General features: G+C 45.2%; 1 protein-coding gene across 2 annotated transcripts in view; it reads left to right on the top strand.

Moving 5' to 3' along the window:
- TSTD1 (thiosulfate sulfurtransferase like domain containing 1) overlaps positions 1-16914 on the top strand; it is a 53220-nt gene extending 36306 nt beyond the window's left edge. Inside the window, exons 3-4 of one of the 2 annotated variants that reach the window (XM_077256804.1) lie at positions 10466-10628; positions 16785-16914. In XM_077256804.1, coding sequence (XP_077112919.1) covers positions 10466-10628; positions 16785-16839 — 218 coding nt within the window. In that variant the 3' untranslated portion in view covers positions 16840-16914. Of the gene's footprint in view, positions 1-4882; positions 5857-10465; positions 10629-16784 lie in introns of those variants that run through there. The other variant, XM_077256798.1, reaches the window with a different exon arrangement.
- Positions 16915-17342: the final 428 nt, after the last annotated feature.

Genomic DNA, 17342 nt, shown 5'->3' with positions numbered 1-17342 from the left:
GAAAAGGCAGGAATGCCAAGGAATCGATGTTTGGATGCTGAGAGATAGAAGCATTTAAGTAAGAAGCATGCCACATGGATTGATAAAAATGACTATGGGATGCAAGTTGCACTGTGTATCAGAACCTCTGAACGACATAGTCCATTTTAAATACTGAGAATGAGGAACGTGATTGAAGTTACAATGTGAGAATGTATGTAATGCGATTTGCAGCATTCCCCCGCAGGCACAAGCAGCCCCCTTACTGAGTCAGACTGTGTCTTCTCAGCACCCTCTGCCCCTGTAACAGGGGGATGAGATCAGCCCCCCTTCCAGCAGCAGCCCAGTAAAGAGTGAGTCTATGTGTGAAAAAGGAATGTTCTCTAGCTTCTCTGAGTCCCCAGCAGCAGGTGGTCCTCACGGAACAGAGTTTAGACAGGTTTAACATACAGACTACCCCTACACCTCCTCCGGGTGATAATAAAGCAGAGTAGACAGTGAATGGAGGTGTATAGGAGATGACCAGTCCAGTGAAGGGTTGGTGGGGGCTACAGAAAGTAGTCCCACACACCCACAACCCCCAGTGCACGCAGGCAATCAACAGGATAGGGAGAGGGATAAAAGAGCCATGGGATCCACTACCTGGACCAGTAATAAATATAACAAGCCACAAGATAAAGGAAAAACCCAATATGACTTCTGTGCTATGACTGAGAGGGGTGACACTGCAATAGCCCTCCCTGTAATACCACAGACCACAAGCAAACCACAGGAGATACCAGCAGACAAGAAAACTAGGGAGTCGGGACAGCAATTTCTAGCCAGGTTACTTGTGGTTGCCAGAAAGCAGACAGAGGACTTAGCTTCAGGATTACCAGAAGTATTTTAATAATAATATTTATTTTTATATAGCGGTAACCTATTCCGCAGCGCTTTACAGTTTGTACACATTATCATCACTGTCCCCGATGGGGCTAACAATCTAAATTCCCTATCAGTATGTCTTTGGAATGTGGGAGGAAACCGGAGTACCCGGAGGAAACCCACGCAAACACGGAGAGAACATACAAACTCTTTGCAGATGTTGTCCAAGGTGGGATTACAACCCAGGACTCCAGCGCTGCAAGGCTGCTGTGCTAACCACTGCGCCACCGTGCTGCCCCAAGTATTTCAGGGTTCAGAGGAGCCTATTGACAGATTTTATGCTAAATGTACAGCAGTGTTCACAGATCATGATTATGACCTGAAAAATCCTAGGGAAGCTAGGTTTCTTAAAATTATGTTGCTGACAGGATAAGAGTGAGGCCAGAATGTATCTATGCTACACTCGATCAGTCCCGTCCCATGGTTAGGAGGATAGAGGACCAGAATAATAGTAGGAAAGCAAAAGAAGCAGCAAAAGCCACCCCCTGTTATGGTGAATATACCTCCGGATGTATTTAATAATGCTGTGAAAACTGCGTTGCAGGTATATATCAGGGGAACAGGGGGAGAGAAGAAAAGGAAAGATGGGATTGTTCACCCAGAGAAGTGTAAACAAAAATAGTGGTCCCCCAGGATGGCTATCACTTTCACACAATTAAAACGCCTGATTGATACCGGGGCGAGTCGTACTGATATAAGAAAATGGATATGCCACAACGATCCATGACAGGGAAAACAGTCCAGGGTGTAGGTGATGCGGCAGTCCATCCCAAGAATGTGTGAATAGCACGTACCACAGACTTGTGTGCCCAATTGCTAGTCTCAGATCAATGTCCTAAGCTTGATAGGTGCTGATATCCTGAGTGCAATGAATGCAGTTATTAATTGTTTGGAAGAAAAGTATTACTGTTACAGGCCCATTGTCTGGAGCAACCCTCTCCACTATGATGTTGCTAATTTAGCTAGATGACGAAAAACTGCAAATTGACAAAGATGAGGACATTCAGCAAATGATCGAGCAAATATCAGCTGCAGTATGGGTTAAGGATAAGAGAGATGTTGGTTTGTTAAGGATAACACAAGTATCCATCAAATTGAAGCCAGGTACTGTACCGGTGTGTATTAGACAATATCCCCTGAGCAGAGAGCAAACAGGTATGTCTAATCGAAACAGATTCTTTGCTAATCTTTTTGTACCGCGAAGGATGTAAGGTTTCAAGAGATAAACAACGAAGGAAAAAAAAAGAGTAAAAAGTTGTTTTCTTAGGTCGCTGCATTTCACATCAGCTGAAACACATAACACCAGAAAGGGTAAAAGGCCGTAAGCTAAGCAATTGTGCCCGCTTCCATAAGTACACTGAGAACATCCCTAGGGCTGATCGACTACTGTAGAGAATGGATTCCCTCTGCATCACAAATCATGCACCCTCTATTTGATGTGTTGTCAATGTGAAACAAGGGTCAGCCATACCAACTGACCACAGAAGCAAAAGAGGGGTTTAAGGACCGGAAGGAAGCCATTCCCTCAGCCTCAGCACTAGGAATCCCAAGTTATGACCTCCCTTTCCGTTTGTACTGTCATAAATCTGGGGGGACATGTTATGGGTGTACTGTTTTAACACAAATACTTGCCAATATGCAAGAGACACCAATCTCTAATGTAAATCTAGAGCTTTATGTAAATGGTTCACAGGTTTTTTTTCAAAGGTATAGCACCTCATAGATGTTGTGCAATAGTTGATCAACATGAGGTGGTAAAAAGTGAAGCTATACCTTCTAGGATGTCTGCTCGGGAAGCTGAACTGAAAGCACTCGCTGAGGCATGTATAATGGCAGAGCATTTACTGATAGTGCCACGCATTCGGCATTTTCCATGATTGCGGTACCATATGGAAGGGCAGAAAGTTTATTGGTTCTTCTGGTAAACCCGTTAAAAATGCAGACTTAGTTTCTCAGCTCCTTTGGGCACTAGAACTGCCATAGAAAGATGCAATAGTCAAGGTGCAGGTTCATACTAGAGAGCGCACTAGGAAAGCTGAAGGCAACAGCAGAGCTGAGATTGTAGCAAAAGGTGCTGCGCTGCTACCTCTCCCCGCAGAAATATACACTGTACAGGTGTCCGGGGGGATGGACTTACAACTACCCCAGAGCCTGCAAGATCAGGCCTCTGCACCGGAAAAAGATTGGCAAAGGCACTCCTGTGTGAAGGAAGAAGATGGACTGAGGAGAGCGGACAGTAAGTACTGCCTTCCTAGGGCTCTGTTCCCCATGATGTGCGCTCTTTCTCATGGACTAACCCATCAGTCCAAAGATGCAATGGGAAGTCAGGTAAAAGCGAATTGGGTGACCCCAGAATTCCATAGTGCTGCTGCTAGATTCGTATAGGGATGCGTAATCTGTGTATGCCTAAATGTGGGAAAAGTGCACCGCCTGACCATTGTACCTGCTCCAGCTACCTCAAATTAATTTCATACAGCTTCTAGAGGTAGGCATCTATGAATATGTGTTGGTATATATCGATTAAGTGACATTTTTGATAGTATAACTGATTATTTATTTGATGCTCTAAATGTTGAATTAGCCTACATGAAACCTCTTATAGCTATTATTAATCATCATTCTATACTACATACCGTATTTTCCGGCGTATAAGACGACTGGGCGTATAAGACGACCCCCCAACTTTACCAGTTAAAAAATAAAATCTTCTTAAAAGTCGGGGGTCTTCTTATACACCCTATGTCGTCTTATAGGGCCGGTGAATATGTGCCTTTTGGGGGGGGGGGAGTGATCCTGATGAGGACGAGGGGGCGTCTCACAGGAAAGTGAGTATCCCCCATTACCTTATCATAGCGCTGCAGCGTGGGGTCTCTGTGCTGGGAGCGGCGGCTGCTGTGCTGTGCTGTGGCGGCTCCTCTTCTGCAGTGTGGGGCCTCTGGTGCTGTGGGGCGGTGGCGGCGGCGGCGTATCTTCATACAGTCGGGGCTCCTCCGGCATCTCAAAGACTGGAAGCCCCGCCGGCAACTCCATGGGTACAATGCGGTCAGGTGGCCTCCGGGAAAATGGCCGCTGCTCAGATTCAGATCTCGTCCCGAGATCTCGGGAGACGAGATCTGAATCTGAGCAGTGGCCATTTTCCCGGAGGCAGCTCAATAGGTGCGATGCGGTGGCCCGGCCGCTGGGGGCTGCGCATGCTCAGATTCAGATCTCAACGAGATCTGAATCTAAGCAGCGGCCATTTTCCCGGAGGCCAGCGCATTGTACCGATGGAGTTGCCGGCGGGGCTTCCAGGCTGAGATGCCGGAGGAGCCCCGACTGCATGAAGATACGCCGCCGTCGCCACCGCCCCACAGCACCAGAGGCTCCACACTGCAGAAGAGGAGCAGCCACAGCACAGCAGCCGCCGCCGCTCCCAGCACAGAGACCCCACGCTGCAGCGCTATGATAAGGTAATGGGGGATACTCACTTTTCTGTGAGACGCCCCCTCGTCGTCATCAGGATCACTCCCCCCCCCCCCCCACCCACCATATACACCCGGCGTACAAGGCGATTCCCGGCGTACAAGACGACCCCCGACTTTTAAGAAGATTTTCAGGGGTTAAAAAGTCGTCTTGTACGCCGGAAAATACGGTAATTATCTCACAGCTTCTCAAGGAGGATTCTGTCAGGTGGTAGGACCTGCCTGTTGTCGCTATATGGATCCTTCCGGACTAATGAGAGTTGCTCCTGATATAGAATAACTTGAAATGATAAAGGGAAGGGGTGCGAAAAGCTAATTCACTGGATGATTTACCCCTCCCTGAATGGCTCTTATGGTTAAACCCCGTGAACCTGTTCAAAGGAATAGGTGGATGGATATCGGGTGTAATTAATTTCATAATTCAAGCAGCTTTAGTGATACTAATCATTGCAGTGATGATAAAGTTATTTGTTATGCAATAAAGAAAATTCTCAGTTCTAATTGTAAATGTTTTCCAGGTAAACGTAAAGCTAAAATCGATACTGACTCTGAGATAAGGCAAACTCAAGTGATCACTACCTTGATAATAAAGCAAACCCAAGTGATGACTACCTCAATAACTGCACTCCAACCTGAATGCATATTCTGCAACAAGCAAACTTCAGTAGACTTGGCGGATTGTATTTCAGAAGACCAAAGGTCTGATAAGACAAAGAGCCCGCAGAGAACTTACAAAGACTTATTGACAATATGAACTCTATGAATTATACTAACAAACAAAAACTATATTCTATTTCCTAACATATATTTTAATATATTAATATAAATGTCTGTACTTCTATGTCATAAAAATGTATCTATATCATCCTCTTATAATAATCCCTCGCTAGAAATAGGGTTAGAAGGAACAGAAGGTCTGACCCACAAGTATAATTTGAATGGATACACAGCATGTCAGTATCCCATGATATACACCGGATAAGCCATGTATTTCGTGAAGTAGGGTTATCTTGCAGACCTGAGTAACAGGAAGGGATCAGTTAGAGCAAGGTAGATCAGATGATAAAAAGAGGGGAATTGTTAAAGAAATGGTTAATTTTCATTTATATTAGCAAAAAACAAAGTATTGCACAAGATTATCATCTGAGTCTCATTTCCCGGATATCTTAAATAAAAGTGGTCAATTATTCCCGGAAAATGTCAAGGACATCTGGTTGTTAGGTTGTTATTGCCTAGATTATGTTTTTCTGTCCGAAAAACATCTAGAAATGTCAATGTCCAGCCAACATCTCAAAACCACAGGCATGTGCAACTTCTCCCTACATTCTTTTCACCTAATCTATCTTGTGTCCCAGGATGTATATGACAACCCATTGTGTAAACCATGCATATGTGCCAATTTATTATGTAACTCTACATTTCCTTGAGATCTTGGGCCATTAAAAGCCCAGCCCTAAAAATAAAGAGCATGAGACTATTTGGACAGACAACGAGCGTGTGTCTCTCTGATTATTGCTTCATTGCGTAGGTACCTAAAAGACAGAATACCTGAGTAGGTTGGAAATCCCTTCTCTGACAGCTTCTCCTTATATGCTCAGTCCTGATCAGTTATATGAAGTGGAGGCTGTGATTTCTTATATACAGGAGCTATAGCTGCTCCCTTACCTGCTCCTTCAGCTTCTCCTTATATGCTCAGTCCTGATCAGTTATATGAAGTGGAGGCTGTGATTTCTTATATACAGGAACTATAGCTGCTCCCTTACCTGCTCCTTCAGCTTCTCCTTATACGCTCAGTCCTGATCAGTTATATGAAGTGGAGGCTGTGATTTCTTATATACAGGAGCTATAGCTGCTCCCTTACCTGCTCCATACTGCAAAGTGCACATAGGTGAAAATCGTAAAACTTAGGATAAAGCAAAGAGTGACAAGCAATGATGTCACATGAAAAAGTGCCTAGTTCCTGTTTGATACCTGGATATAAAGTGATTATATTATTTGTGTTATTACCAAGACACTCAGGGTAGTTTCTGGAAACTAAGTGGACTGGATGTAACAGAGAAAGAGTAAGAAAACAAATAACAATATTATGATTAATATTAAAATACATGTTGCTATATAAACAATTTAATTATGATAATTAAATATACTACGTGAAAACTGATGAGCATAACAGCCAATCCAGTGTTAGCTGTTGATAATAGGTTGGTGTGATCATTGACTGTAGAAGATATAGATAGAGTACAAATAACAAAAAATTCTAAAAAATATCAAAATAATCCCGAAAGGTATCCGCCATCAAAATAAAGTCCAGAAGGTGAGGTTAATTTGGTCCCCATGATAGCCCAAAAAAATGGGAATGACCAAGTCTTATATTTGGTGGTAGCTGGATAGATGTCCCCTTAAGTCTACGTTCACATTAGCGTTCGGCGCCGCAGCGTCGCCGCATGCGTCATGCGCCCCTATATTTAACATGGGGGCGCATGGACATGCGTTGTGCTGCGTTTTGCGACCCATGGCCGCAAGCGTTGGGCGCAGAGAACGCAACAAGTTGCATTTTTTTTGCGTCCAACTTTCGGCCAAAAAGGACGCATGCGTCGCAAAACACAGCGTTTTAGCGTGCGTTTTGCTGCGTTTTTTTGTGCGTCGCCGACGCTGCGGCGCACAACGCAAGTGTGAACGTAGCCTTAGGCTACGTTCACATTTGCGGCCAGCGCCGCAGCGTCGGGCGCCGCAGCGGCGCCGCATGCGTCATGCGCCCCTATATTTAACATGGGGGCGCATGGACATGCGGCGCACTTGCGTTTTGCGCCGCATGCGTCGCTGCGGCGCCCGCGTCGGGGCGCAGAGGATGCAGCAAGTTGCATTTTTGCTGCGTCCAAATTCAATGAAAAAAACGACGCATGCGGCGCAAAACGCAGCGTTGTGCATGCGTTTTGCTGCGTTTTTGTTTGCGTTGTGCACTGCGGCGCCGACGCTGCGGCGCACAACGCAAATGTGAACGTAGCCTAAGATATTCATAAATCTTTATTATGTCTGACTTGTCCGTGAGACCCAAGAAAGTATGGATAAAACACAGATGTATCCATAAAGGTGAGAATGCTGATAGGATTACAAGCGCAAGCTGAAAAGAAGAAAATAAAATCAAGAATTAAAATCAAACAACCTAATACGGAGTATGATATGCAAAAGCCCACCCACCCCTAAAATATACTTGACAACTAAAGAAACAAATTAAATTAAATCAAAGGAATGCTGCAAAACCCTCATATTTTCCTTTAGCCCCTGTGGTTTGCGAGTACCCAAAGCGGTAAATCCTGCTGATGACTCTGACTCTCCCAGTCTCTCTTTCTATGCTGTAGCCTGCTGATGACTCTGTGACTCTCCCAGTCTCTGCTGCAGCATGCTGATGACTCTGTGACTCTCCCAGTCTCTGCTGCAGCATGCTGATGACTCTGTGACTCTTCCAGTCTCTGCTGCAGCATGCTGGTGACTCTTCCAGTCTCTCTGTCTCTGCTTCAGCCTGCTGATGACTCTGTCACACTCTAACCTCAGTGGCCACTTCTGGCTGAGAGCATCCTGCTTGAACCCTCCCAATGGCACGGTGCTGCTGATCAGTGGTCAGGTATCGTCTTGGTCTCATGGTGTCACAATGTGAACAGCATGCTGTGGAGGACTGTTTAATACCAATTCTAATTGAACCCTGAAAATTATTGGGCTATTCATGGTTCAACACCTGTTGCAACACTGAACAGTTCGACTTGTGTAATCAGAAGTTTAGAGACGGTCACATTATGTTAAGTTTAAAGGGCATTTTAGGTTCATCCTGAAATTTCACCCGAAAGCCGAATATCCCTGAGTTTTTGTGAGTAGGGTATTATACCTGGCAGAGGGGTTGGTCCAACCCAGAATCACATTGATTTATAGTGAAATAATGATTTCTCACTATTTCTTGGTCCTGGGACTCTTCCAAGCCAGCACCTCAGCCATGACGCCCAGCACTACTGGAAATTCAAAATTTTGACTCGTGGTCCTCTGACTGAATCAAGTTGACACCAGAGCTGAGGCAGTCTCATACACACTGAATGCTAGAAGCTGCTACGGTGGAGTCTTGTCCTCTGACTGGATCATCCACACTGAGCACATGAAGGTTATACATTAATGTCTCTAGTCACCTTCCGGGTGGTCTCATGGTCCTTTCATTGGATGCAGTAGACATCGGAGCTGAGGGGGTCTTATGTACTCTGAACGCTCGAAGTTACACATTGAAGTCTCCTGGTCTTCTCATTGGATTCAGTAGATATCAGATCTATAAGGGTGTAATCCACACTGAGTGCTCAAGCCTCCTACAGTAGTGTTTCTAGCTACCTTCTGGTTGGTCACATGGTCCTCTCACTGCATTCAGTATACAGTGGACCAGAGAGGGTCATCCACACTCAGCAGTCTTAGTCCATAAAGTTGGCACTTCCTTGTGGGCTGTACATAAGAGATTAGCCTTCAATCTTCCTCTGAAGAATTCAGCTAGAGAACAGAGCTGAGAGGGTGTTATAAACTACAAAGGCCCTTGGGCCTCTAAAAGTGATCCTCTGGGCAGTTTCCTTGTAGTCGGACTGGAATGCCTGTATTAAGCCAGCTTTCTCAGCAATAAAGACCAAGCATGAGACGAATTTTGTAGCTCAGTGGTGTCTAATATATTGAACCCTCATATATAACCCAATATTGTCATATCAGGAGGGTTACAGTCCCAGAAAAAGGTCTCTCCATATACTTCTATTTATGCGCTATCTGAGGATCATATACCGTATACATCACCAGCAGCAGAGCTCTCCATACACCTGATCTATGTGATATCTGGGAATACAGTGCCAGCAGAGAGGTCTCATGGTTGTGGTCCACCAGTAAGGGAGGTCTATTCATGTGTTAGAATACTTATGAGACGGCAATCTTACCAAACAGAAAGACATCGCAATCAATTTTTGGTCTCAATGATATCCAACTTTGGTCTCAATGATATCCCCCCCTTCCCGCTGTAGTTGACATTCCTCGACCAGTATGTTTATGACTCCCAGCTTGCTGCTGGGAGTTGCGGTGATATTTCCAGTGATAGGTGCGGAGCCTATATAGGGACAGGGGTGACATTAGATCTGCTTAGGGGTCTCCACTTCCCTAGTATTGGGCTCCCTTCCCCTTATTCCTTTGTGTTGCACTTAGTCTTTCCTACAGTGTGCATGACACATACCCAGGTTACATCATGCCTCCTTGAGGTATTTTGGGCTGCATTATGATGAAAATAATAATTTGTTAAACAATCACCCAGTTGTAGTGTGACCAGTGACCATGAAGAGGCAGAAGGAGTTACAGTCCCTGTATTGGAAACGATCAGCTGATAACAGAGTAAACAGGTCACTACAGATTCAGAAACAAAGGGAGCACCCCTATAATAAGCCCGCCGTATGTATGAAGAGGTCCTCTGCGTATGGGGATCATATTGCAAACAAGTCAGAGCCAGAGTCTCTATCTGCAACCACAGACACAAGAAGGATGGGGCAGACATTTCTTATATATGATCTAGAATAAGAGACAAAATAGGATCTGAGGCAAGAAGAACATTACTGGAGGTGTTCACTGCTCCTCTGGGGTCCTTCCCTCCTTCAGGACAACGTCAGCCATTGTGTGTTATGGTTAGTTTCTCTTGTCGGGCACCTAGTGAGGCTGGCCCTTGTTAGTTAGACACTGCTCTGTGTCCGTTCTGTGATTCTGGATGTACTGTGAAGTACTAACATTTGGATCAGTCCTGGAGGGCCTTCACCAGGGTGTTTTTTATGGAGCAGCAGAGACCTCTCACCCGTGGTTTCTGCTTCTCGCTCTGGTGAGGCTTGCCGATGTCAGTTAAGACATTGCTGTGTCCGTTCTGTGGTTGTGGATGTACTGTGAAGACATTACGTTGGGATCAGTCCTGGAAGTCTTTAAGCAGGGGGTAATGTATGGAGCAGCGGAGACCTCTCACCCGTGGTTTCAGCTGCTCGCTTTGGTGGGGTGACTTTTCCTCATTAGGAGTGTTTTGTCGAAATCTCCAATCCTGTGAATATTTCTCCTTCCTACAGTCACAGATCTGGAAGATGCACTGAAGATGGATCCGGAAACCTTCCAACAGAAATATCATGTGGAGAAGCCGCAGCTGAATGATCACAACTTGGTTTTCCACTGCCAGCTGGGGAGAAGAGGCCAGCGGGCCACTGAGGTTGCCCAGAGTCTGGGCTACAAGTAGTAAGTGACTGATAGGGAAGATATGGCATCTCTGCAAGCTTATTTAATAGTATACAGTGGGTACTGAAAGTATTTCAGACCCATTTAAATTTTTCACTCTTTGTTTCATTGCAGCCATTTGGTAAATTCAAAAAAGTTCATTTTTTTCCTCATTAACCCCTTACTGACCTCGGACGGAATAGTACGTCCGAGGTCAGCTCCCCTGCTTTGATGCAGGGCTCCGCGGTGAGCCCGCATCAAAGCCGGGACATGTCAGCTGTTTTGAACAGCTGACATGTGCCCGCAATAGGCGCGGGCAGAATCGCGATCTATTAACTAGTTAAATGCCGCTGTCAATCGCAGACAGCGGCATTTAACTACTGCATCCGGCCGGGCGGCCGGATATGAGCGCATTGCCGACCCCCGTCACATGATCGGGGGTCAGCGATGCTTCAGAATAGTACCCATAGAGGTCCTTGAGACCTCTATGGTTACTGATCCTCGGCAGCTGTGAGCGCCACCCTGTGGTCGGCGCTCACTGCACACCTGATTTTCTGCTACATAGCAGCGAACAGCAGATCGCTGCTATGTAGCAGAGCCGATCGTGCTGTGCCTGCTTCTAGCCTCCCATGGAGGCTATTGAAGCATGGCAAAAGTAAAAAAAAAAAAAAAGTTAAAAAAAAGTGAAAAAAATAAAAAAAACATAAAAGTTTAAATCACCCCCCTTTCGCCCCAATCAAAATAAATCAATTAAAAAAAAAATCAAACCTACACATATTTGGTATCGCCGCGTTCAGAATCGCCCGATCTATCAATAAAAAAAAAAAAGCATTAACCTGATCGCTAAACGGCGTAACGAGAAAAAAATTCGAAACGCCAGAATTAAGTTTTTTGGTCGCCGCGACATTGCATTAAAATGCAATAACGGGCGATCAAAAGAACGTATCTGCACCGAATTGAAATCATTAAAAACGCCAGCTCGGCACGCAAAAAATAAGCCCTCAACCGACCCCAGGTCATGAAAAATGGAGACGCTACGAGTATCGGAAAATGGCGCAATTTTTTTTTTTTTTCCTAGCAAAGTTTGGAATTTTTTTTCACCACTTAGATAAAAAATAACCTAGTCATGTTAGGTGTCTATGAACTCATACTGACCTGGAGAATCATAATGGCAGGTCAGTTTTAGCATTTAGTGAACCTAGCAAAAAAGCCAAACAAAAAACAAGTGTGGGACTGCACTTTTTTTGCAATTTCACTGCACTTGGAATTTTTTTCCCATTTTCTAGCACACGACATGGTAAAACCAATGATGTCTTTCAAAAGTACAACTCGTCCCGCAAAAAATAAGCCCTCACATGGCCAAATTGACAGAAAAATAAAAAAGTTATGCCTCTGGGAAGGAGGGGAGCGAAAAACGAACACGGAAAAACGGAAAATCCCAAGGTCATGAAGGGGTTAATGTACACTCTGCACCCCATCTTGACTGAAAAAAACCCAGAAATGTAGAAGTTTTTGCTAATTTAATAAACAAAATGATATATGATATATCACTCTTTACACTCCATCCATTTCATCCCCTCTCTTCTTTCCTATGTATAGCACGCATGCCCTTTTCACAATCCTAAACTGCATAGATCCATTCACTCCCACCATACAACACAAGAGACGCTCTCACAAATCACTTCACTCTCTCCTCACTCTCTCCATTTCCAATCTCCTAGTCGAAGGAGATATCTCTCCCAACCCCAGCCCTTCTTGTAATAGTAAGTCGAACTGTTCCCCTACTATACTCAGAAATCCTGCAAATCTCATTAATATTCCCTGCATGCCTTCTGTTTCTTTTAACTGTGCCCTCTGGAATTCACGCTCAGCCTGTAACAAACTCTATTACATCCATGACTTCTTACTTTCTGATTCTCTTATCCTTCTGGCTTCAACAGTCAAACACCACCGCCACTGCTGCTTTCTCATATGGTGGTCTACATTTCTCTCATACCCTGAGATCCGACAACATACCTGCAGGAGGAGCTGGTCCGCTCCTATGAACCAAATTGGATCCAGTTGGATGAACACGTAAGTAGGCTGGTCAGCTGAAGTGGATCAATTCTGCAGAAATGATAAGGAAAAGTCATTTTATTCACTTCATTTCTGAAGAATTGATTCACTCCAGCAGCGCAGCCCACCTACGTGTTTATCCAACTGGATCCAATATCTCCAGGATGATTTATCCACCTGCCACAGGCAGCAGTAGCTATTTTTCTTCATTACTACATAGCAGTTGTGCCTGTCACAACTCCATCAGGTTAGCATAACCAGCACTCTGCTACTCTCCCTCCATAGGGTATCACCCTATTGTGTGTTCTGTTTCCCACTTCTAGATTTACCTATCAACCAAATGTACTTTTCAGGTTATCCCCCAAGTTATTTTCTCTTCATTTGAGGTCCACACTGTCAAACTCTACAGCTCCTTCTCCCTGAGAGTGGTGGATGTGTATCATCCTCCAAGTCCTTCCCGTCAGTTTCTTGATCACTTTGTCACCTGACTTCCATATATTCTGTCCTTTGACATCCCCACCCCCATCATGGGAGACTTTCGCCATTGGTGATCCTCTCTCCCCATCTGCCACTCACCTTTTATCTTTAACCTCCTCTTTCCACCTTTCACAGCTTACTGACTCTCCTATGCATGTAGACAGACATACACTGGACCTGGTCTTCTCTCGGCTTTGCTCTGCATGATTTACTAACTCCCCTCTCCTGTTCTCTGATCACAACCTTCTTTCATTCTCTGCTGAGAACTCTCACCCCGCTCAGGACATCCCCACTTTCCAACCTTATAGAAATAAACATGCCATTAACACACAGAAACCTCTGAAGAATTTGCAGTCCTCATTGTTTTCAATCTCCTCCCTCTCATGTCCTGCCTCTGCACTGAACTGTTATAATGAAACACTGCAAAGTGCCCTGAATGAAGCGGCACCTTCTATATATAGAACAACTCGGCACAGACGGCGACAACCCTGGCACAAGTTGCAAACACATTTCCTACAGTGGTGCTCCAGGTGCGCTGAACGTCTGTGGAGAAAATCCAATCTGGCTAAAGACTTCTTCCATTATAAGTTTATGCTTAAAACATACAAGTCTGCCCTTCACCTCTCCAAAGAAACATACTTCACCGCCCTCATCACCTCACTATCCAACAATGCAATACTTTGACACTTTTCATTCTTTCTTCAGTCCAAGAGTGCAGGCCCCAACCACGGATCTCGGCACTGACGATCTGCCTTATTATTTCAAAGAAAAAATTGATAATATCAAACAGGAAATTGTCTCCCAATCCCTTCATACCTTGCAGGGTCCTCCCCCACTGCATCTTGCTTACTCTGTATCTTTGAGCCAGTCATGGAAGACTTACTGGCGGCCGTAAAGTAAGAGCAGAGCACAGCGGTGACGTCACCGCTGTGCTGTGCTTTCACTTTACGGCGGCACTCAGTCAGAGCGGGAAGCAGACTGCGAGGGACCTGACGGACACCGGAATGTGAGTATGTACTGTTTGTTTGTTTTTTACTTTTATGATGGTAACCAGGGTAAACATCGGGTTACTAAGCGCGGCCCTGCGCTTAGTAACCCGATGTTTACCCGGGGCCTTCGGCATCGTTGGTGGCTGGAGAGCTGTCTGTGTGACAGCTCCCCAGCGACCACACAACGACTTTCCAACGATCACGGCCAGGTCGTATCACTGGTCGTGATCGTTGGAAAGTTGCAGAGTGTGACAGTACCCTTACTGTTGGGGTTCCTCAAGGATCAGTCCTGGGCCCCTTTCTCTTCACTTTGTATACTGCCCCTATTGGACAAACAATCAGTAGCTTTGGTTTCCAGTACCGTCTCTATGCTCATGAGACCCAATTATACACCTCTACTCCTGACATCACGCCTGCATTATTACAAAACATCAGTGTCTGTCTAAAGGTACCTTCACATTGAACAACTTAACAACGATAACGACAGCGATCCGTGACGTTGCAGCATCCTGGATAGTGATATCGTTGTGTTTGACAACCAGCAGCGATCAGGATCCTGCTGTGACATCGTTGGTCTGAGCTAGAAGGCCAGCACCTTATTTCGTCGCTGGATCACCCGCTGACATCGCTGGATCGGTGTGTGTGACGCGGATTCAGCGATGTCTTCACTGGTAACGCAGGGCCGCGCTTAGTAGCCCGATATTTACCCTGGTTACCATTGTAAAAGTAAAAAAAAAAAAAAAAAACTACATGCTCACCTTCTGATGTCTGTCACGTCCCCCGGCGTCCGCTTCCCTGCACTGTGTCAGCGCTGGCTGGCCGGCCGTAAAGCAGAGCACAGCGGTGACGTCACCGCTCTGCTTTAGGGCCGGCGCTTACACAGTGCAGGGAAGCGGATGCCGGGGGACGCGACAGACACCGGAATGTAAGTATGTAGTGTTTGTTTTTTTTACATTTACACTGGTAACCAGGGTAAACATCGGGTTACTAAGCGCGGCCCTGCGTTTAGTAACCCGATGTTTACCCTGGTTACCTGGGGACTTCGGCATAGTTGGTCGCTGGAGAGCTGTCTGTGTGACAGCTCTCTAGCGACCACACGACGAAACTGCAACGCTGCAGCGATCGGCATCGTTGTCTATATCGCTGCAGCGTCGCTTAATGTGACGGTACCTTTACTGCTGTCTCCAATATCATGTCCTCCCTCAATCTGAAACTGAACCTTTCAAAACCTGAACTCCTTGTGTTTCCTCCCTCCAGTAACCTACCTATGCCAACATTGCCATTTCTGTGTGTGGTTATACCATTACTCCCCAACAGCATGCCTGCTGTCTTGGGGTCATACTTGATTCAGATCTTTTATTCACCCCCACATCTGATCAATTGCTCGCTCCTGTCATCTACACCTCAAAAACATTTCTAGAATTCGACCTTAACTTACTTTCGACTCTGCAAAAACTCATACAATAGCTCTTATTTACTCTCATTAGGACCATTGTACCTCTCTACTAATCAGGCTCCCTCTTACTAAACTCTCCCCTCTTCAATCCATCCTGAATGCTGCAGCCAGGATCATATTCCTCACCAACCATTACATTGATGCCTCCACGCTGTGCCAGTCATTGCACTGGTTACCCATCCACTCCAGAGTTCAACATAAACTCATCATTCTCAATCACAAAGCGCTCCACGATTCAGCACCTCCCTACATCTCCTACCTTGTCTCAGTCAACCACCCTACCCATCCTCTCCACTGTTCAGCACCACCCTACATCTAGCCCCTTGCCTCAGTCTACTACTCTACTCGTCCTCTCCACGGTTAAGCACCACTCAATATCTCTTCCCTTGTCTCAGTCTACCACCCTTCTTGTGCCCTCTATTCTGCTAATGGTTTGGGATTAACATCTTCAATAATTCACACCTCCCTCACCCATCTCCAAGACTTCTTGCGTGCTGCACCAATTCTTTGGAATGCATTACCCAGGGCAATTTGATTAATCCCCGATACCTACAGTTTTAATTGTGACCTAAAAACGCATTTCTTCTACCGCCTCAACATATGTATCTAACTGTCCCTGTTTCCCGTATAACAGTTTCTTAATAATCTGGACCCCCGTATTGTCTGTCCTCACACCCTCCATGCATTTAAGAGCCCTCTGTGTCTGTACTTTTACACATACAGATTGGTTACCGGTTCATGTAGCATTACATGAACACCTGATTTCTTACATAATGGCTGGTCAGAACAATGAAAGCAATTGTTACCATCCACCTTTCGTGTCTCTCCTATTTCCTTAGATTATAGCTGCCGGACCCTCACTGCTCCTGTATCTGAGTTACTTGTTATTCTGCAATGTCTTTATTGTCCTTCCTAATGTATAGTTCAGTGAAATATGTCGGCACTATAGAAATAACATTATTATTATGGGAGAGTGAGGGGGCTGAGGGCAAACGTGCACCAAAATGGGGAAAGTAGATATTAGAGAAGACAGCCCTAGCCATAAAGTACTCTGATGTACCAGACGGAAGGAGGCAGATTGCTGGGGTCCGTCAGAGAGCGGGGGCCAGTACCATATGTGGGCCGTCAGGATTACTTTTCTGGCGGTGATGCTGAAGATTGTAGTCCCTCCATTCTTACATCTTTGTTTTTATGTTTCAGTGCCCGGAACTATGCTGGAGCTTACAAAGAATGGTCAGAAAAAGAGGGGAAATGATCAGTTCCCAAACACCAACCAAGGACCCCAATAATTACTGTACAATAAAGAATAAATTATTATAAGTTGAGTGAATTTACCGAGTCATAATGAATACTGTCACATGACCACCGTATACAACACCATCTTACATGACCGCTGCATACAACCCCATCGTACATAACCGCCGTATACAACACTGTCACGTGTCACATACATTACTACACACAGTATATACCATATTTTACATTACTATATCACATCTGTATATAGTATATAATGTACATAATACATCGCTACACACAGTATACACTATTATATCTTATACTAGATGGAGGCCCGATGCTATCGCATCGGGAGGGCGGTAATGTCATGATGGTGGCAGGCTTTGCAGTGTTGAGAATCTCTCCCCCATGCGCTCACTCACCTATCCACTCTCTCTTTCCCCATGTGCTGACTTCTCCCATTTGTGCTCTTTTCTTTGACCTGTCTACTAGTGTTGAGCATTCCGATACTGCAAATAT

The sequence above is a fragment of the Ranitomeya variabilis genome, chromosome 1 (assembly GCF_051348905.1).
Source record: "Ranitomeya variabilis isolate aRanVar5 chromosome 1, aRanVar5.hap1, whole genome shotgun sequence".
In the NCBI taxonomy this organism is placed as follows: Eukaryota; Metazoa; Chordata; class Amphibia; order Anura; family Dendrobatidae; genus Ranitomeya; species Ranitomeya variabilis.
Note: the sequence above shows the minus strand (reverse complement) of the source record. Positions and strands in the feature narration are given on the sequence as shown.